Source organism: Mesoplodon densirostris, chromosome 11 (assembly GCF_025265405.1).
Source record: "Mesoplodon densirostris isolate mMesDen1 chromosome 11, mMesDen1 primary haplotype, whole genome shotgun sequence".
Lineage (NCBI taxonomy): Eukaryota > Metazoa > Chordata > Mammalia > Artiodactyla > Ziphiidae > Mesoplodon > Mesoplodon densirostris.
In genome coordinates this window covers 46,504,607-46,526,783 of record NC_082671.1, presented here as the reverse complement: position 1 = coordinate 46,526,783, position 22,177 = coordinate 46,504,607, and the positions used below count along the sequence as shown (strand labels likewise).

Genomic DNA, 22,177 nt, shown 5'->3' with positions numbered 1-22,177 from the left:
AGGAAAATTAAATTTTCTTTCTTTTGATAAGGCATCTTTTGAAGGTCCTTTAATTTCTGGTGTCCAGCTCAATTATTTTCAAACTAGAATGATTAGAATGTATCTTCTGCTGTGACTTCTGAGGGTATCTGGTCATGGGGAGAACTAGGCTGTAATCCATTTAGGGTATAATTTTTCTCCTTCCTCATAATGAAATATACTTACATCCTCTACCATCTGCCTCTTAGGACCCACTAAACTCCAGGTCTCAGCATCATGGTGGAATTGAGGGCAGTATTTCACCTAGTTAGAGATGAAATGTCCAGTGCTTCAGCTATGTCTTTTGTATTTAGTCATTCTTATATAAAAGGATATATAAGATAAACAGTCCATTTTGATCCAGAAGAATGCTGTATTGAGGTCTACAACCCCTTCTGAGAAAAATGTTATTTTCCATTACCTCCTTTTAAAGTAACTGGAAATCCTAAAGAGACACACAGAAAGAGAGAGGAAGAGAGAGAGAGAGAGAGAGAGAGAGAGAGAGAGAGAGAGAGAGGGAGAGAGAAAGGAAGGAAGGAAGGGAAGGGAAGGGAAGGGAAAGGAAAGGAAGAGAAGGAAAGAGAAGAGAAGAGATTGATCTGTCTCATTTCTAGGAGTCACAAATTTAAACTTTAAAAGATGGAGGAAATGATTGAAAGTGATAAATACCTTTTCCAAGCATTCGGTTTGTTTGTTGGCTTTCTGACCAAAAGGGCCCGTTGTTAGATCTCTGAAAGGAAGCCAAATCCAGCCCCCTGCAAACACTCCTCCACCTCTTCCCCAACCCCCCTCAACTCCCTTGTCTAACTTGAAAATGAACTTGGACTTCCCTCTCAGACAGGCCCTAAAACCAGGAGAGATTTTATTTGTCTGTTTTTGAAGGGCTTCCTAAAAGGAGGAGGTGTCTGGGGTGAGGGGAGGGGAACAGAGGGCCCTCTCCCACTGCAGGGATGGGGTATGGGTAGGGGCTCTGGGGAGGCAAGAAGCCGGGAGAGATACTTTGTTAATTTCTTAACTCTGTGTTTATTCCCGGAACTTCTGTCATTGGGCGTGGGGGGAGGGCAAGTGACTGGCTGAGATGCTGCTGAAAAAGAAAAGGGAGTAGGAGGGATGAGGATTAGAAAGCGGATGGGTCTGGAGAAGGAGAGGATGAGGAGGGTTGGGAAGGGTCTCTGTGAGGAGCTTGGCAGGGCTGAGAGGACAGCGATGGAAGCAGTGGAAGAATGAGGGCTGAGGTAGGGACCGTGGAGGCCACTGGAGGAGGCTTCCTGAGACTTCCCCATGGAAGCAGCTACCTGATCTCCCCACTCAAACACAGAGCACCACGGGTGTGATGGGGGGCAGGCTGGAGGAGAATCCAGGAAAAGATTGGTGATGGCAGCCTAAACCCCGACCCTCGAGTGGATCCCTGCAGAACCATAGAGGAAAGTTTGATGTAACTTCCCAAACCCTCAGCCAACACTGCAATCCTAAATTGACAGCAGAAGAGAGTGGATTTCCCTGATGTCTAAGAGAGGGAAGTGAATAGGGCCTGGAGGAAGGCAAGTTTAGGTTTGAGAGCAGAAAACTCTGAAACTAGGAGCAAAGCGATGCCTCAGCCCATCCTGGTCCCATCTTCCTCAAGCTGGGGGCCCAAGGAGGAAGAACAATATAGGTGGAAGATGCCAGGATGGCAGCTGCTGTCCAGGAGGTGAGTCTCAGACTGGGAGGAGAGGCCTGGATGGCTCTCCTCTGAGTCCAGGCTGTGGGGGTGGAGAGATTAAAGTGGAGCAGGTTCCAGAGGGATCCAGGAGCCTGGGAGTGGCATCTGCATCTGCACACTCCTTGGGCCACCCCCAACCTTTTAGAGCCAAGGGAGGTGGAGGGAAAGGAGGCGAGGAGTGGACTGGGCAGGGCCAGGGAGCCCCAGGATCAGCCACTTTTCTTTCCTTCCCCACCAGTATCACCCTTTGTGACCCAACAGGAATTAATTTCCTCTGAGTGTGTAAGGCTCTCCCAGCTCAGTTACACTCCCAGGGTGCTCTCTCATAGTTCCACCCCCCACCCCGGAACTCCCAACCCTTCCTGTAAGTGACCTCTCTATCCCAAACGTCCCTTTCTTTCCTAGATAGCTCAAGCCCTACGTCCTCAATCCTCCACAAATCTCTTCCATCCTGCCTGCAGCCCTTATCCTGGACAGGAAAGGGCCCCCCAAACTCTATGCCCGCCCACCAAGGCCCCAAGTCTGGGCGAGAATCCAGACCCCATGGTGGTAAGGCTCTTTGTTCTCCTGCAGCCTCAACCCACCCCCTCCTTTTTTTAAACTGGAATTTCTCCCATAAAAAAAAAAGCGGGGGTGGGGGGGCAGGAGCTCCAGAGCTTCAAGCTTTTTTTTTTTTTTTTTTTTTTCCTGGGCAATATGGAGGAAACAGAGGAAAGGGGGAGGAAGGGAAATCAACTGATGCTTGATTTCCAAAGAAGGCAATCTGGGCACTGAATAAGGGGTACACCAACCTCATTTCTCTCATCCCCTTCTCCCTAGCCTGGTATTCAAGCTTCACCCAGCCCTTGAGTGTGTACAGCAACCTTGCATGCTCCTGCTGCAAATGCTGCTAACTTACCCCTCCGACTTGGTCTCTAACACAGCGGGCCAGGAATTCCACCCCTCAACTTTAGAAAGACACAGACATCTGCCTCTTCATTTTCCTGGGGATGTCTAAGTAGAGAGCAGGATGAGCATATAAATCAAGCGTGTATCCAGAGAAATAAACAGACCAGCAGAGATCTTTATTTGCATAGAGAGGATTTCGGCGAGGGCTGGGTATTTTCATGAATACACTTGGGCCGTATCCACAAGGGCATGTGCTGGAACAGTGCATGGAGCCTGCCCACTATCCCAAACCCACAGGCCAGGCGTGTGCACACGTACACCGTGCAAACACACACACACACACACTTCCAGTGAGAAGGCACATTGAATATCTCCTTTATATATTGGAGCCTTTGAAAACAAGAATTTCAGAGTTGAACTTAGCAGGGAACTCAGTCCATAGAGGAAGCTGAAGGCAGAGCGGCTCCCGTGGCCTCGCCATCACAAATGTCCCTTTGAAAAAAGAGCGGAGAGCGCAGCCCGGGGCTTCTCGACGGGGCTAGAGGGGCCGTTTTCCATTTTCCTTTAGTGTGATGAAATGCTCCGTCCTTTCCCGCACACACCAACATCACAGCTAGAGACCGAAGGGTCACATTCCTATTCATTCCTCCCAATTTCCTCTCAACCAGGTCCGCAGTCCAGCTCCGTCGGCCCACCCGCGAAGCCCCCGGTGGGGCGAGGTGTGGCCCAGCGGCGGGTGGTGAGCGCCGAAGCCGAGGGTTTCAGCGCCTGGCTTTCTAGGGCGGGATCGCCTCATCGCTTCGGCGATGTAATTACTACGTTTCCAGTAGTGCATATTCTCCTGGAGTGTTTAATTTGGTTTTATTTGTGTCTCAGCGAGATCCACATTTATTTTTCGGGGGAGGAGGGAGAAGCGACCCCAGGCTTAAAGTTAATTAACCAACAAGGCTCTACTTTGAGGCGCCTGCCCGCAGGCTCTCGCCTCGTCGCCTCCCTCCCTGCTCCGGGTGCGCCCCAGTCTTGGAGCCGGCAGTTTCAGGCGCGGAAGGTCTTGGGGAACCCAGCGAAAGAGTGGGAAATCGTTCAGAACATGCGGACCCTTCTCTAGCGCTTTCAACGCCCCGAGTCCTGAACTTTCGCCTCCAGCCTTCCCACTCTCTCAGGTCTCTGGGGGGCCTACATCTTCTTCGGCTGGTCTCCTTGACGAAGGGAACTTTTCCCTCTCTTTCCGCTTGTCGCTAAATTTTGGCCGCATAAAGTCCCTAATAAAAGGAATTGTAAAATTGCTGGGTTAAATCTATATCTCATTGCAATAGGAATAGTTAATACCTTTATATAAACCTGGAAAAGAACCTACTATTGATTTTATTTATTGCTGGGCCGCCTGCACCCAGAGCCTTTCTGCTGTTCTGCCCCTTACTCCCAAAGGCTGGGGGACCCGTCTTTGGCTTCTGGCCCGCGAAGACGCATCTGGCGTTGAGCTAGACCATTCCCGGACCCGGGAGGGAGCCCCAGGAACGGGGTGGCCATTTCAGGCCCTTTGTTTCGCCCAGCTGCCCCACTCAGCCCGGTCCACGTCGCCCCGGGTTCTCCACGCGGAACTGGACCCCGCACTGCACAGGAGGAGAAGCTAGGGCCTCCGCACCACCCCTACACCTGCGGAGGGAAAAAACGGCAGACCTCTCCACCCACCTACCCCCACCAGGCAGGCCGCAGGCAGACGCGGGGGGCCAAGGTCACACGACCCAGTCTAGACTAGCCAGGCCATGTTTGCTTTCCTCCTTTTACCTTGACCTTGGGACTCCGGAGGCAGAGAAGCCAGTTTCCTAGCCAAGAGCCGGCTCCCAGCAAGACCCACCTTCCCCTCCACTCCTCTCTCCTCCTTCCACCATCATCGCCCTCAACACACACTCAAGCTAGCCTGCTCAGGTTCCAAGCTTCCTGATATATTTTTCCTCCTACTGCCAGCCCAGCCCAAAGTCTGCTTTCTGGAACTCTGAGGTGACCCTTCCGAATGAAGATCACCCTGATAAAGATTGCGTCTCTTATCCTAAGTCACCCACGCCAGGGCGCTCTGCATCGTCCAACATCACTTTGCCCCTACTGGTAGACGGGAGGCGGCCCGTGGGCCAGATCTCAGTACAGACCTGGCCATTTACTCTCAAGTTGAAGGGATCCAGCGGGTTCGGCTTAGCCCGAAGCTATTTCCTGGCCGCGGTCTGGACAAGAGCACGCAGCATTTTTAAAATCTTTGGCAGAGGCAGGAAAGAGGGAGATGCTGTAGCCCCTCTCCCCTTTTCTCTCTCTCTCTTTATTACCTCTTCTCCTCAGGGAGGCCCTGTGCTGAAAGGGAACTTGGCTCAATCCCACGGAGATGCTCTCTGGAAAGGGGTGCCTCTACTGAGGCACCAAACTGAGCACAGGAAGCCCGACAAGTCTGGAGATTGGGAGGAGAGAAGAGGGGGGCTTTTTTAGAAAATTAGTAAGTTGGTGTTAATTTTTTCTTTGAAAAGATTGGGTAGTTTCAAAGCATCGAAACACTTCACGTTAAAGGGGAGTGACCCCAAGAATGCGATGGGAGCTAAAGTTGGGGTTATCCAGCTGGGAACTGCGTTGATCCTGGCTCTGCCTGGCCCCTCAGCCTATGGCCGGCTCAACCCAGGCGGCCGAGGGCGGAGGCGGATCCGCAGGGCTGGGGTCGGGCCTCCTGGGGTCTCCCAGAGCAGCGCCTGGGAAATGTCCCTCCAAAGGGGCAGCGCTGCCGACTCTCCCTCATCCCACGTTTCCTATTGTATACGGATCTGAGGGCGCGTGCTCTTCTTGTTCGTATCAAGAGCTTTTCAGCTTTCCTCGACCGAATCCCTGCTCCTCCTCCCCCTTTTCTTTGAAAAATCTCACTCCGAGTCTTTTAATTTCTATTGTATACTGAAATACCCGTCTATTCTATTGCCCCCATTTCTCTTCTTTATTCTATCTCAATTTTTCGTTGAGAGCATCCCGCCCTCCGTGTGATGATGTTTGTGTTTGGGGGCTATTACATCCTCCTAGCCTTCCCTGCTCCGCTGGAGGAAGACCTGCGGGCAACGAGCCTAGAGAGGGTCCCTCTTAGACAACTGGGGCTTTGGGGAAAGTGGCTGAAAGTCGGAAATGGAAACACAATCCCGGCATCAAAGTCTTGCTGCTCGGTGTCGGGTTCTTTCCAGCCGGAGCTCCCAGGGAGTCAGCCAAGGCCAGACCCAGGGCTCCCCACGCCCTGCCGGTGCGCTTCAGCCTGCTTTCCAGTTTTTTTATTTATTAAGGAAAAAAAATACGGTGTCTCCCCGACCCTTAGCTCCAAGCCCCAATCCAGTCACAGCGATCTTTTGGGGCAGGAATCAGTCTCCCCCACACGCCTCCTAAGCCTAGTGGGAGGCGCCCAGGAACAGTCCTGATCTTGCCAGACCCCTTTGCGTCGGCCAAATTCAGCCTCCCCCTCCTCATTCTCCCTCCCCGAGGCCGGCCAGGGGGCGTTGCCCTGTCCCTTTAAATCTCCCAGCTCCCTCCTCTTTGCCCCTCCTGAGAGCCAATCAGCAGAGACCTCTTCCCTTTCGCCCCGCCCCACCTCTAGGGGTGGGAACCCCAGGAGACCCGGCCAGGGCATCACGTGCACCGGTGGCGTCACGTGGGCGCGGAAGGGTTGCAGAGGGGAGGTTGGCGGGAGCCGGTGATTTCTTAATGAAATGTCCCCGCATGCGTAGAGGGCATGTAGGGAGGGAGGTGGAAGCACCAGGAGGAGGAGGGGAGGGGTAGAGAGAGAAGGGAGGAGGGATGGGGGAGGGGAAAAGGGAGCGAGGTGTCTCCCCAGCTCGCAGCCTCTGGCAAGTGGAGTTTTTAAAAAGCTCGAGCAGATCATGTCATGACGACTTCGCTGCTCCTGCATCCTCGCTGGCCGGAGGGCCTTATGTACGTCTATGAGGACAGCGCGGCGGAGAGCGGCAGCGGCGGCGGCGGCGGGGGAGGCGGCGGCGCGGGCGGCGCGGGGGGTGGCTGCAGCGGAGCGAGCCCCGGCAAAGCCCCGAGCATGGACGGGCTGGGCAGCAGCTGCCCGGCCAGCCACTGCCGAGACCTGCTTCCGCACCCCGTGCTGGGCCGCCCGCCGGCTCCCCTGGGCGCCCCTCAGGGCGCCGTCTACACGGACATCCCGGCCCCGGAGGCGGCGCGCCAATGCGCCCCGCCGCCGGCGCCCCCCACCTCGTCCAGCGCCACCCTGGGTTACGGCTACCCTTTCGGTGGCAGCTACTACGGCTGCCGCCTGTCGCACAACGTGAACCTGCAGCAAAAGCCTTGCGCCTACCACCCGGGCGACAAGTACCCCGAGCCGTCGGGCGCCCTGCCGGGTGACGACCTGTCCTCCAGGGCCAAGGAGTTCGCCTTCTATCCCAGCTTCGCCAGCTCCTACCAGGCGATGCCCGGCTACCTGGACGTGTCTGTGGTGCCTGGGATCAGCGGGCACCCGGAGCCGCGTCACGACGCGCTCATCCCCGTCGAAGGCTACCAGCACTGGGCTCTCTCCAACGGCTGGGACAGTCAGGTGTACTGCTCCAAGGAGCAGTCGCAGTCCGCCCACCTCTGGAAGTCTCCCTTTCCAGGTAAGGAAGGGGCCCGAACGCCGCCGCCGCCGCCGCCGCCAGGGTCCCGTCCCAGCCCCGCCTGCCCCGGGGCTCCGCGCCCCAGCCACCCCCGCCGTCTGGCCCCGGCGCGCCGGCTCTGCTGGGCTGCCGATGGAGCCGGCCGGGCGAGCTGCTCTGAGGAATGCGCCGGGGAAGAAATCTGCTCCGACACGTTCCCCGGAGCTGCCGGGCGGAGAGTGAAGCAATCACAGGCGCCCGAGCGCCCGGCCGCCGGCTCCGCTCCAGTCGGGAGCTTGTCTCCTCCTCCCCCAGCGGGCTCCAGTCTCACGCGCGGCTCTGGGCCTCCTAAGCCCGCTTCCGCCAGGAATGGGGGCTGGGGTGGGCCTTAGGTGCCTTGGAATCCAAAACCACTAGGACAAAACGCTCAACCCACCGATTAATTGGGGAAAAAAATAAGAACCCCCAAACATTTTGTTTGCCTGAACGTCCAAGATCATTCAGGCACTGCAGGCACTGGACAGTTTTTGTTGTTGTTTTTAAATAGGGGTCTAGTTTACCGGGGTCTACAGAAACGTAGGATGTTTTCTTTTTTATTTTCTTTTCTTGATTTAGTTTAAGAATTTGGCCACGTATTTCCTGATTGTTAAAGGAACAAGAGAGCTAAAATCTCTGGAGAGGGTGTGGAGAAAAGGGAGTTCACATCCCTCTCCTGGATTATAAAATTCTTTGCCTCTCTGGTGTACTGAGCTCAAATCCTGTGGGTGTTCACACTACCAACTCCCCCAAATGCGGGGCAGAAAGAGAGTTACCCATGCCTTAGATACAGGGGAGTGTCTCTTTCTCTTAGAGGGGAGTGAGGATGAGGGTGGGGCGGAGGCGGGGGAGACCTGCCTTGGAAGGATCTGAGGTCCAGGCCCAGGCAGGGGACCCCTCTGTATTGTCTGGCTCCATATGCGGTGGGGGATTGGAATTTACTGGTGTTCTGTTCCCTTTCCAATTGAGGCTATCTCTGAACAGGAAGGGATCCTGCAAACCACCACCCCCTACTCCACAGGGGAAAAGACCAGTTCCAGGTTTCTCAAAACCACATCAGGAGCTTCGTATTCAGCTTTGTGCTGAGAAATCAGGATTCAGGGTCTAGTGAATCCAGAGCTTGAGTCTGCTCTTGCTATATATAAGCAGAGCTCAGTGGGAGAGGGCTGACTGGCTCCATTCTGATGCCTACAGGGGTCCTGGGGGCCCAGAACAGCCATATATGTCTCCCCATACTGCCCAGAGCCCCCCCCCCAACTCTACATGTGGACCCAAGGACATTTTCATGGGGAAGTATAGACCTGAAGACCTCCTAAGGGTGGGCCTGAAATTCCTCTGCATCCGGGATTGGGGCAAGGGCAGATGGTTAAAAAAAAATTACTGAATGATGTTAAAAAGTGTAGCAAATAACATTCTTGTAAATATTATAAGATGACTTAGTATAACACAACTGACCAAGGTGGGACCCACACTAGACACCCAATTTCTGGCTGCCAGAAGATTTAGGATGATAGAATTTTAGTACATGGTGTCATGCGTTACCTACTCTGCATTGACTATATTTTTATATAATATGATTTCTGTTATTAACCACCTAATATGAAACACATAATAATACTTTTCTAGAAGATAGGCAGCTCACATGTAGGTGTACAATAATGTGTTGTGGAGATATGGCCCTTTAATTTCCCATCCCACCCAGATGGGAAGCTGCTTAGGAGATGGGGGTTTAGCAGGAATTCCTGGAGCATCAGTAGCTGGTAGCCAACAGGCCATGCTGAGGGGCTGAAGGGCAGAGGGGCAGATGCCCACCAAGCCCACTGTGGGCAGAGGCACAAGTGTAGAGCAGTGGGTGGTGGGTTTAGTGTGAAGAGGGGATGAGAGGGAGCTGCTCTGGCATTGCTGTGTATGCATGTGGAGCAAGGTGGGAGTGAGAGATTGGAGAGAAGCTCAGAAATATCTTTGAGCAAAATAAACATCTTAAAGATTCCCAGAAAAAAAAAACTAAAAGTAAGCACCTTTTTATCACAGCCTCCTAGAAAAAAATATCTTTGACATAAAAAAATACATAGCCCAACTGAGATTTAATACACTTGCAAATTATGGCATGGAAGTGGATATAAAAACCCAGGTATCTCAACAGCTATGTGCTCACACACTCCCGGTGTGGAAATAGAATCGGGCTGGTGTATCTCAGTGAGTGCAGAGGTCCAGGCAAAAGGCAGATGAATAAGAAATTATCTTCAGACACCCTCCATCTTTCTCCCCACACAGAGCTCCTCTAAAGTAGTGACATTTCCAGATAACTCTGTCTATCCAGTTGTGGTTTGTTCGGCAGCATCTAGGCATAAACACTACTGTGTCTTTTCAGTGCCTCTGGCTCGGAGAGACCTCATCTATGGCAGTCTGGGCTGGTGTGGGAGATGAAGGCAATTGTTCAGAAAGATCCAGATAATTAGGGCCAAGATGAGTTGTGGCTTCTTCCTTCACCCAATTATCTAGACCCTTGTTTCTTTGCTCTTTTTTTTTCTTCCTATAGTGCGTATAGACAGTTTTTAATTTTGACAAAGAGAGGCAGAAATTCCAAGAGAGAATCAGCAGAAATTCCAAGAGAGAAGCAGAGAGGAGGGGGGCGGGGTGGGGGAGACAGGGAGAGACAGAGACAGATAGGATAGGGGGAGAGAGTAAGAGAGAGAAGGAAATAATGGGCTCTTTGGGCCATACTGGAAGTCTCTACTGACAGGTCTTTGGAATTTGGTTGAGAAGAGTGGCTAGGATTTCTAGCTGAACAAGGACCTCTTCGGAGGACCAGAGCCCTGTTTTGGGAGTGGGTGGTCAAGAGCCAGTGGGGAGTAGGAACATGTACACAGGACCCCAAGAGAGAGCTATGGCTGAGCATTTATCTGATTTTTATCTGCTCCTCAAAAGTGTCTATTAGGTTCCCAGGTATGAAGTGGGGTGTGTGCGTGTGTGTGTGCGCGCGCCCACACGCTCTGAAGGGAGATTACGGAAAGGTTGATTGTAAAATTAATCACCAAGCCCTCTACTTACTTTAGGCAGCATAGACACAACTCGAGGCCTAAGCTTCCAGATGTTTCCACATCTGCAGATCCCACTTCCTTTCCAGACAAGACAGCAGACAATGAAAGGGGGCTTCTTTCAGAAGGCAAGACTGAAGGTATTTCCCCAGTTGGCCAAAACAACCAGCCGTTAGGTCTGATCCACGAAAAACTTGGCCAAATCAACTCTTGGCATTCTGTAGAGAAAAATAACCAATTTAGACCAGTTATCTGCTTTTTTTAAACTGACTTTATAGGGTTTGTTGATTAAGCCTCATTGGAAATTGATAGTTGGGGTTTAGGAGACCCAAAATTGGGTAGATAATTGTGAGCATTTCCAGAAAGTGAAGTTTAAAAAAATCAGGAACAATTATCTGGTTAATTCAGGAACCCAAACCCACTTTTATCTGATTTGCTCTCCAGGAAAAAGGAGGTATTTTAAAGCTAAATTGTACCAAGTGGTCTGTTTCCATTTTAGAACTTACTGTGTCATTATGTTGAGTCCAAAAATCTGGGTTTAAAATCTGGCTCTGCCACTTAAGTTCTTTTACCTCAGATTCCTTATCTTGTAAAATGGGTTTAATAAAATAAGACTGGAAAAAATGTTCCGAGGATTAAAAAAAGAGCCTCACGGTATCATTACTGACCCTCTCTGTTTTACTCTTATTTCAGAATCATCAATTTCTTAAATCACAGTTACATCTGTAAGAGTAAGACACATTTGAGAACTGAGAGACTTTTAAAATTTATCTTGTGCAAAAAAACATCCTTTTTAACATAAAGGATCTGCTCTGCTAAAGTGAAGTTGTTTTGTTTTGCAGATTAAAAAAAAAAAAAAACTTGGTCTATTCCTACATAGGCAGAGAAAAGTGACAAGTCCAACAATTTTCCTGAAAATTGTCGTCATGAAGACAGCCAGACCAGGCCATTGGAACCCCCTCTCTCCCATATTCTTTCTGCGTACTTTATTCCCCCTCTGCATTTGATGGTGACTTCTTCTCTCCCCATCCTGTGTAGACAAGGGTCCCTGAGAGAGAGCAGACCCAATGAGAAAGGGTATAAGGAAGGTGTTTCGTGAGGGCGGGGTAGGGGGGCAGTGAGAACAAGCATTTCAGGAAGAGCTTTGTGTCCTCATTCTAGACTGTGTCTACACTTCCAAAGGGCAGTAAGAACGAAGGGGAAATCTCAAATATTCAGTCCTACTCATTAAATCCTGCATGAAGAAGTCTGCCAAGTACGTTTTTAAAAATTGAAGGGTGAGTTACTCAGATAATTTCCCTAGTTCCCCACTTCCCCTTGAAAGTGTTGCTATGATCTTTTTATTGACAGAGGTGAGGGTGGAGTGGAAAGGGGTATATAAGTGACACATATTGCCTGTGACATTCTCAGAGCATGAAGAAATTGAACTAGTAGTGGGATGACAAGGTATTTAGAATTTAGGATTAGGGTTCCTGCATGGGGTGGGGACAGTCTCCTTCAGCCTCAGAGGAATGACAAGGATAGCAGATTGGAACAGAATTTGCTGTTTTGGCGAGTGGACATTTATGGGGGCAAGGGAGGGGCACTGATTTCTTTTTATAGAAGACTTACATGAACAGCTGGTTTCAACCCAAGAAGGGCTCCCTTGGTGTCTCCTCTGGTGGGCACACACCCGGGTGTGGACCCTCTACTTCTAGGGACCTGATTCCCTACATCTCAGTGCTAGGACTTCCCACCTTGGATGTTACTAAGTGGCTCACAACACTGGACTCCTAGAGATTGGCTCCCAGGCAGTCTGGCTTCACCTGGCCACTTTTCTTCTCTCTAGCTGTCGGTGCTGGCCTCAGATTCCTAGTGCAGAGCCAGCGACCAAAGGCAAGAGGCCCCACTTGGGGGTCTGTGCCCACTGAAACTGTCTCCCTGCCCACCATGCCCTCCCTCAAACATACAAAAGAACACCTTCCTCTGATAATGGGGCAGAGTATAATCTGACCCATACCCAAATGATCTAACTGCAGGAAAGAGGGATTTTCCTGAATACCTGCAATCCTGCAGGCTAGCAGACCAGGGTGCAACTTGGAGGGACCCCTCTAAGGGAACAAGGATTCTAATAAGGAGTGCTGTGTAGAGCCATACTGGAAGCTGAGGCAAAAGGAAAAATCAGTAATACTGGTCCCATATTAATTTAAAATTTTCATACTTTGTTCATCATGGATTCTTGGGCATTCATTTATATATTTTAAAACATTGCATTAAAATATCATTTATCTTGGTTTACTGAGTTTTGGGCGCCCCCTCCTTTAAAGTTTGCGCCAGAAGCAATACCCCAGGGTCCTCACCTAAGTCGAGGCCCTGCTAATAACAGAGGTGCAAAAGATTTGGGGACAATCCGTCAGCTCCCTTTGAGTCCCTGCCGGAACCTGCGCCTCCGCAGCCCGCGCAGACTTGAGGCCCCTCGCAGGGTCCTGGGTCCAACCATGCGACTCACTTCCTGCCGCCCTCCTTCTCTCTCCCCCCAGACGTGGTCCCCCTACAGCCCGAGGTCAACAGCTACCGGCGCGGGCGCAAGAAACGCGTGCCCTACACCAAGGTGCAGCTGAAGGAGCTAGAGAAGGAGTATGCGGCCAGCAAGTTCATCACCAAAGAGAAGCGCCGGCGCATCTCGGCTACCACGAACCTCTCGGAGCGCCAGGTCACCATCTGGTTCCAGAACCGGCGGGTCAAAGAGAAGAAGGTGGTCAGCAAATCAAAAGCGCCTCATCTTCACTCTACCTGACCGTCCACCCAGCTGCCCGCCCCGTCTATTTATGTCGCCGATTTGTACCATATCCGAACACACCGAAGGACGCTTTTCGGGTACAGACAAATATTTAATGTTAACCAGAAAGAGGAACCACTCCGCTGGGAGGCAGAGGGTATCAGAGGGTGTGCTCTGCCGCCCTCTACTCCCCACCCCATCCTCACCCCTCACCCCTATGCAGATGGCACCTACCCCGCCTCAGCGGCTTTGGAGGTGGGTCCGGGCGGGCGTGGGAGGAAGGCAGCCTGCCTCCACTCCCTCTGGCCGTCGCCCCTCGCCTTGCCAGAACGCCGAGTGGCAGCGAAGAGCCCAATCATTCCAGCCAAAGCAGAGTTGGGGAACCCCGAATGACCCCATTTTTGCCTCATCCTTTGCCCGGGCAGGTAGATGACCCCCCTGAGGGTGCGACCCCGAGCAGGACCTGGTGAGCTCCTACTTTCCTTCCAGTCCTTCCTCCTGTTCCCTGTCCCTCTGGCACTCTTTAGTTAGGCAAGATTTCCCAGTTAAGATTTTTCTGTGCATATTTTAAAAGTCACATTAATATTAATGATAAGTATTAGGGATCTGGCATCGTGATTGGAGTACAGACAGCGCTTAGGTTTTCTTTCTCTCCTGTTTCAACAAAAGCTGGAATTGGATGAGGAGCCACCTACCCTTCTCCCCCACCTGGACCAAGGAACTGACTTTCTGAGGAGCCACCTTTGCCCACATGGCCTCCTCTGTTCTGCTTCTCAGTCAACATGCGGAAATCCAGGGAAGACAGAAACTCCCACCATGCTGCTAAATCTGTCTTCTCTCCTTCTCTCTCTCTTTCTCTCTCTGTGGTGAGGCTGAGGATCAGGCCAGGCACAGAAGCAGAACTTTTTTCTAGGGAACGGACAGGCTTCTCTTCCAAGGGGATGGAGAGCGGGTCCCCCAGCAGATTCCCTCTCCAGTTGCTTCTCCATCAAGGCAGTAGCTGAGAAGGCCTCACATTTTCACTTTTACTCATTGTCCAGCGGACAGCGGTTTTTCTTCCAGGAGGCCAAAATAGCTGGCTCCCAATTAGCCAGCTAACGTAGACGCTGCCTGACATGTCCCTCCTCAAAGGCCAACTTGGTGCTGGGGGATGGGGGCTCACCTTCTCCCTTCCCACTGGTGCATTACAAAAGAGTGTTCTTTTGAAACGTTCATCCAAAATAGGCTTTTTAAAAATGTTGTGTATCTGTATATAGTATTGTGATGTCTGAATGACAATGTACTGAATGCAAAAAGGAAAAAAATACCACAAACCTGTTTTTAAAATAAAATCTTCTTTTGTTTTTGCCTTGATTTTATTGCTGAGATTCCTTCTGAAACTCCTCCTATCTACTGGCTCTTGGGGTAGGCTCTGTTGCCCTGACTCAGCCAGAATGGGCAGGGGGAAGAGTAGAGAGAACACCCCCAGCTGGATAGATCCCAAATTTATATTCTGCTCCACGTAAGTTTTTTAAGTGAGGTATTCAGATTGTTGATACTATCTAGACAGGAGAAAACTCTTTCCCATCCTGATGCCCCAAATAGATGAGTATGCTGGAGAGAGAAGGATGTGATCAGCGACTGAAAAGGCCTGGGAGCCTGTGAGTGGGTTCACTTCCGTTAATAGTCAGCTCAGAGCTGGATCTCTGTGCTGAGAAAGTGTGTCCCAGCTGGCGACTGGATGCTGTGGTGGTGGCAGCGTGCGGCAGTGGGGCGCTAATCTTAGACTCCTGAGGCTCTACTGCCCCAGAGGGTCCCAAATCCCTCCAGACAGTTCAGAGTTGGAGCTGGGAAGGGGTCCCCTCAGTCTGCCCTGCTGGGAGGCCGCTGCAAGCTCAGCATTCCCGAGCTGCTCCCTTTTCCTCCCCACCAACCTATGCAAGAGGTCGGGCTGCTAGGACCCCATGGGCCCCCAGTTCTCTAAGCCAATCTCACTTGTATTCTCCAGCATTCTTGGGAACCCCAGTGTTCCAGGCAATCAGGAGCCTTGTAGACTCTGCCACTAATTTGTTTTCCCTGCCGCATCCGTCTGTGCCTATCTCCCTATCTGGCTGAGTTAATGAGATCGTTAAGTTGTCAGGTTAAGAGACTTTTAAAAAGCGATATAGCCTAAAACAATGTTATCTCAGATTAAATCTTTACTGCAGCAATTTTTATTTATATGTAATATTTTTTCGCTCCTGAGACACAGAAAGACTGGAGGCCCTGGGTTGGAAATCAGGATTCTCTGATCTCACTTTGCCTGATGGCTGAAGTTCTTAAAATTTTATTTAAATAAATGTTTCAGGGTGTGTGTGTGTGTCACACACACACACACACACACACACACACACACACACACCGAATCTGAGAGACAAAGAGCCTGAGGAATTCACCCTCTGTGGAGGCTCCGCTACTGATATGCTTGCCAGTCCTGTTCTACTCCATTTCAACTCTGGGTTAACCACCAAAGAATCCCACGCTGGGCAGTACAGATCTAGGAGGGAATAGATGAATCTCCCAGGAATAATGTTCATTCCTAATTCCATCTCTCCTTTCTCTCCCCACTCACCACCTTCACCTCTCTCCAAAACCCCTGAGTCTCACCTGAGATGGGAAGAATTGAAAATTAAATGTGTGTGTTTGGTCAGAAAAAGGAACTGAGTAGACAAGAGACCCGGGGCTCCCTTGATACCCCCACCCCTCTTGACTTGGGGGTACATTGGGTAGTCCCATGACACAGCTGTAGAGTCAGTGGAAGCTGGAGACTCAGTGGGGAAAGAGAATTCTATAGTTCTCCGAGGCATCCTTCCACTTCTGCGCACAAATCCACATGAGGGCAAATGAGCGAGTCTTCCCACATGGAGGGATACGCCCTAAGGCCCCAGAAGGGGGCGATGGAAAAGAGAAGAAAGCTTGTGCAGACTCACTGGGGTTGCACTGGGACACCAGTGACCCAAGCAAGCACTGCGGTCCCTCTGAGTCCCTGCGAGCCCCAGTGTGCCACAGGGTGTTTAAGATGCCTCCCATGCACTGGATCAAATATGCCTGGATCAATTTTGGAGATGTCTCTTCCATAAAAGTACGCAAACATGAGAATGGAAACTCCTAGGTGAGACAGGTATTGTGTGAGTATGTGTTCTGGGGAGACACACACTTCCCAGCGTTGGGAAAAAGTATGATTCTTTCCCTGATTGTGTTGGTTCCTTACCTTTCCTTCCTCTGAGAGTTGGCATTCTCATTGGGGAACTCTGTGAGACATTCCTGTGAAGGTGTGTGTATATGTGTGTTTGTGTGTATGTGTGTGTGTAGAGCCTCAGACCAGTGCAGAATTTCCTCAGCCTTTTCTGCCTGTGTGTGTGCACGTGTAGCAATGTTGTCAGCCGGCACTGATCTCAGGGTGTAGAGTGTGTTTTCTTTTTTTTATGCAAATCTATAAAAAGCCTTTCTTTCCAAGGCCGGTCTCCTAGTGTCTGTGTGAAAGTGAGGATGCAATAAATATGCGGGTGCAAGGGGATAGAAAATGGCTGCAGGATTGTGAGTATCGAGGCATCCCCGGGAGATGGACAGCTCTTCTCTGGGACTGAGGTTCCCGCTCTCTTTCTCATAATCCGATGACATCCCCGGCTCCTTGTGGCTCCCCGTGGCAAGGGCTGGGGGACCTGGGTGAGCTGGAGCCTCACAGGACTCTCCATCTGGAGGGCTCTCTACCAGGCTGCTAGGGAGGGCTCAGTTAGATCTTTTCCTGAGCTTGGGGAGAAAACCCCTTCCCCACCCACATCTTCGTCCACAGACCTAGGGCCAGCAGAATGGGCCTTTTGGCCAGTAGTCAGTCCCACAGCCAGGAACCCACCTGAGGGAGTAAGGCCAGCAGTTCTCGGGACATCCCTCCAGGACCGTCTCCAGACCATCTGCTCCTGAGGCTTTTCGACAGGCGGCTCGGTCAGCAGGCCCGTGTGGGTATAAGGCGGGGGCAGCCCCTGGGACACTCTCCATCTCTCAGAGGATTGAAGCTGGGGACCCTGCAGCAGCCCCCTCTGTTCAGAAGAGAACTCCCCACCCTAGGATCCACCTGGGTCTGACTTGGATGGTTTCAGGAGCCCACTCCTCAACAAACTCCAAGTGCCGGATCAGGCAGATGTGTATCTAGACCCGCGCTGGTGGAGGATTGAGGGGCCTGGGGAGCCAGGGGCTTCTGGGAGGAGGAGGGGGCCAGAGCCTTTTCGCAACCAACCAGGCTCTTCCTCTTTTAGCCTTGACCGTGACTAGGTCTTTCTGACCTTGACATCACAGGGAGCACAGGGAAGGGGGGAGGGTGGAAAAGGCCTTGATCTTCCGGTGGCCAGAGAAGGGGAGGGCCACTCGCCCCCTTGACGCGCCAGCCCCCTTCCCGCCAGAGCCCGCCGCCTCTGTTTACACACAGAGGTGTCGTCTCCAGTCTAGACAGGGGCGCTAATAATGCCCATAAAAGGCGGCCTCTCCAGAGATGCTCTGCAACTCGGCTCCCGCGCGCCTACCGCTGGCCGCAGCCTCCGCCTCCTCCGCCCCGCCCTCCTCAGATACCTCGGCTGGGCTTGCGGGCCGCCTTGGGAGGGGGGACCCAGAGGGTTTCTAGAGGCTGAGAACCCCCGCCCCGCACCCTTCTGAACCTCTTCCGTCTCCAAAGGTAAGTGGACCTCCGCTCTTCCAGCCCAGCCAGCCTCAGGGATAGTGCATCCTCCCACCCCCACCAGCCTCCCGGGCCCGTTGCCCTTACCCCAATCCGCCCGTGCCCAGCGCCACACCCGCCCCCGCCCCGAACTGGAGGCTTGGATTTGGGTAGCAGTTGGGTAGCTGGGCAGATCAGACCCCAGGCAGAACTCAGCCCCTCCCCAGAGCTAGGCCTGGTCAGAGGCCACGGTCACAGGGAGCGGCTGGCTGTGGGGCAGAGGGCACTCTGGGTAGTCCTCACCCCATACTGAGCTTCGAGGTCCACGGAGACCGGGCCCTGGGCTCCCCATACTTTGCTGGCAACTGTAGGTGTGGTGTTTGTGGAGAAGGTGCTTTTTTTTTTTAATAACTTGGTCCCCACACCTTTCCTGACACTCAGTAATTCACTAGGTGGAGGAGATCCTCTGCTGGCAAGCGGGAAAATGTCAGAACCCCGAAATTATTTAACTATTAGTGCGCCGAAAGGACAGTGAAAATGGGGGAAGATGGCTCACGGATGCTCAGGTGAGGGGTGGAGGGATGGTCTCCCAGATGTTCCTGCCTGGGACCACCCCCATCCCTTCCCCATTTCCTGAGTGGCAATCGGGCTGGGATCTTGTGGTGGGGGGGGACAAGTGGAGCCACTGAATGCTTGGAGGAGGTTAGGACGCTGCTGACCCCAGGCTGCTTGTGTGAGCCTGAGAGCCTGACTGGGCCCCCTCGCCCAAGGTCCCTCTCACACCCTGCTCCTCCAGGCTATAGAGCCCTGGAAGGCAGCACAGGGGAAGGGGCCTCCTAATCTTCTCCTTAAGTCCTAGGCACCCGTAAGGGGGCCTGGGAGCCAGGTGGGCTCAGACCCCTGGATGAGCTGGTGAAGCGAAGAAAGAGGAGTCTAAGCCCCCTACCTCCACCCGTCAGCCTTGGCTGAACCCGACAAAATCCTGCCCCAAGCCTAAGATGCCCTAAAGGGGCGACATAGAGAGAGCCGAGGGGTCGGGCTGGGGCCCAGACCTTCCCCACCCGCCGCTTTTCATCTCGCCTCTCCCGCCCAGCCCAGCTCCTGCTCACCTCCCTTCAGAGACCCAGGCTCTGCCTCATGTGCATAGGCGGCAGAACCGTTTTGTGCAAACTAGGCAGTGACCTTGAACTGGGCCGCCTTGGCCTCTCGACTGATCCAGGAGAAGGCAGCACCGCGCGATATAATTTCGACCTCGGTTTGTCTAAGGAGCCCGAACACTGCGGCTCACCGCCACTCCGCGGTGGCCTAAGCCTCCCGCAGCTGCTCTGCCCCTGCCACCAGAGCCGGCGTCGATTTTATAAAACTCCTTTCGCCTGACTCGGCGCTGGTGGGGACTCGAGGACCAGCGCAGAGCCCGTGAAGATGCAGGAGGGACGGAGGCTTAGACAGAGTCGGTGCGGGAGAGGCGGCGGCGCATCCAGCTGGTGGATGCTAGGAGGCAAAGAGGGCTGCCGCGGGTCTTCAAGGAAAGCCTTGGACCACATCCTGGCCTTCAGTTTTAGTTAACCCCTGAGTTAATGAGCGGGGCATGGTTGAGCCAGGCCCGCTGCAGCAGGAACCTGTGGTCCAGGGGCCAGCAGGCAGTCCACCTCTTCTAACCTCGTGATTTGATGAATGCGCGGAAGAGTGGGCGCAGAGATTGCTCCGCGGGTCCAGAGCCTTGCCAGGCCGTTACAGTCTTCCATGTGAGCTGCGAAGTGCTGGCGGATTAAACCCAGCTAGAAGCCGCTGCCCAGCGCCTTCGGCTGCTGCGAGTCCTAAGCATTCTCCTCACCAAGTCCCCCGTCGGCTCCTGGAGAGCAGCTCTCGCCGAGGCTGGATTTAGATCTGAAGCTTTGCACCCGAGCCTCCCGCCGGTCCCGGGGACCCAGGCTGGGAGCGGAGCTCTGCAGCCCGTTAGTCCGAGTAGGGTTAAGAAAGGGGCGCCTGAGCTGCGTGTGTGGCGGGGAGCCTAAAAGGCGCACAGAACCGCGGTGGTGCACGAGGAGGCTGGGCGCCTAGATTGCCTGGGTCCTCGCCGGGGCCCTGATAACCCCTAGGTTCCTAGCGATCCTCGAGTAGCAGGGCACTGGGGATGTGAATTTTGCTGATGGTCCTCGGCAGGCAGCTCTCCCCTAGAGGAATCAGGTCGGCTGCACGGAAGGAAGAGGGGGAAGGAAGAGGGGTTTGTGCCCAAGAGGGGTTTGTGCCAGTGCCCAGGGTCCGAAACCTGGGGAAAATGGTCTTTTTTGATGGGGCCAAATCGGACTGGGAGAAACTGCGTGTCTGGAAGAAGGAAGTCCTCACTCCATCCTCATTTCCCCGGCATTGCATCTGCCGCCCTGTGGCCGCCTCTCTGCGTGCTCAGCGGCCTGGCCGGGAGGGCAGCGAGCACAGCTCCGGGCCTGAGATTTTCGAGCTGGCGAGGGATGCGAAGAGGCTAAGACCTTCCTCCTGGCGTCTCCCTTCTAAGAGATTGGAGTCATCTGGGAAGGAAAAAGAGAATGGGGAGAAACCTCCACCGCAAAAGGACTAGTGATTATCTCGCAGAGCTCAACTCGGCCTCCCCCACACCAACAATAGCGGCTGAGCGCGAGGCCTGGAGGCCTGGAGACCTCGCTGCCGGCGCAACGTTCTGATTGAAAACGGCAACGATATTAAAGTCACACCCTGTTTATCTTTATGACCAAAAATAACCCCCAAATAAATTTTTTAAATTAAATATTCAGTAACGCTCATTAATGCATCTTGAAAAGAGGGCATAAATAAGATGTTGGAGATGCTGTGACGTGGATTTTGCAGCCGAGGGATGCTCCTCTGTGCAGCCGCGCAGCCCCTTAATCAATTAGGCACAAAAAGGCCACTTCAGGCTGTCTCCTGCCCGCTCCTCGGCGCCCCGGCTCTCGTGGTTCTGACTGAAGGTGACTGCGCGGGGCTGGCATCCCACCGCTTGGCTTCGGTTCTGGCAAGTGGGCCCGGCGCGGGGCGGGCTCCTGGGGGGGGCGGGAGGGACCTTGGCCGGCCAGGGCAGGGAAGGGGAAGAGGGGAGAGGGGCGGGTGCCGAGCTGCGAGCTGTGCCGGGCAGGGCGACGCCCGCGCGGACACATTTCTGTCCCAGCTATGGTTTGGGATATGAAGTCGCCCGGGGAGCTGTGGAATTCGAAGAATCTGTGTTTCTCTCTGCCATGTCCTGCAGAAGAGAGAAAAAGAGGGAGATGAGAATCTTCTGCTTCGGTCTGCTTTTGTAGCTTCCGCTCATTCTCAGATATTTAACTTTCACCCACATGGATTTCTTTCTCCCAGATTCTCGCAGACTCACGTCTCTCTAATTTTCTCCAAATCTTCTGGTGTTCTCTCATATTTAGACTTTTGCTGAACTATTGATCTCACCTGGTATTACTTAAAGCCACGCTTTTGCTAGGAGCCCGAAGAAGTAATCACATAGAAATCTGAGTATTTTGTCTACTGGACCCCAATAGAATACACCTAGTTTTGAGGGTTTTGTTTCCTTTTTCATTTTAATCTGTTTGGCTGTGTCTGTGGACTTGGTTGAGACCAGATTGTGGTTTCCAGATGTCGATTAATTTCGCCTATGGCCAGCGTTGGGTTCTCAGCCTTCTGCAGAAGGAGCTGCTGAGCTTAGCACCATAAAAATAATTTTAAACCCCTAACAAGATAATTCTCTGGCATTCTTTCCCTTACTCCCAGCACACCTATTGGGCTGGGCACTGTTATCTGATGGTCCCAGTGGTATGCTAGGCTGGTTCTGGGGTGTGAGTGTCTCCTCCACAGTGGGAATCAGGAGCCTCTTGGGCCAGCCAAGTCCTGCTGGGAGCCCAGAGCCTCTTGCTGCAAAGTCTCCAAGAGACCCCCCCAGAAGCCCCCCTGACCCACAGAAGTCATGGGGAAGAGTAGTTCAGCCCCCAGATTTTCAGGAGCAGTCAGGCAAGTCCTCATGGAGCTGGGTGCTTCCTTTTTCTGCTGCTTCTGCATCCTTCCTCTGACGGTGAGGGAAGGTGTGTGGCTGGGTGGCTCCCAGCTGGAGAATGGGGAAGACCCAGCATTAGTAATCCTCCCTGAGCCCTTCCTGGAGGAGAGGACCCCAGGTGTTTCCCTAAATTCCTGGGGAGAAAGAGCTGAGGAAAAGGAGCGCAGCAGCGGCAGGGCTGGGAGAGACAGCGGCAGGGAAACCTGTCTTTACCCCCACTTCGCCTCTACTGTAAATAAACCCCGAGCCAAAGGGCTCATCCGTCTCCTTAAACAGCCAGTAAACTTTATATGACACAATATCTAATAGTAATTTATTGGGGAGATATTGTAAATTCCAACGGTTTTAGTTAATAAAGGAGCTAATTAAAGAGGGACGGGCTGGGCTCGGCCAGCTGTTGGTGAGAAGATAATACATCTGGGGGGGTAGTGCAGGGT

At 52.9% G+C, this 22,177-nt stretch overlaps 1 protein-coding gene across 1 annotated transcript; it reads left to right on the top strand.

Annotated features, from left to right (window-relative positions):
- The first annotated feature begins 6,503 nt into the window (after positions 1-6,503).
- On the top strand, positions 6,504-14,332 carry HOXC13 (homeobox C13). Its single transcript, XM_060112816.1, has 2 exons — positions 6,504-7,236; positions 12,809-14,332. The coding sequence occupies exons 1-2, from the start codon at positions 6,504-6,506 to the stop codon at positions 13,063-13,065; spliced, it is 990 nt and encodes a 329-aa protein (XP_059968799.1). The 3' UTR covers positions 13,066-14,332.
- Positions 14,333-22,177: the final 7,845 nt, after the last annotated feature.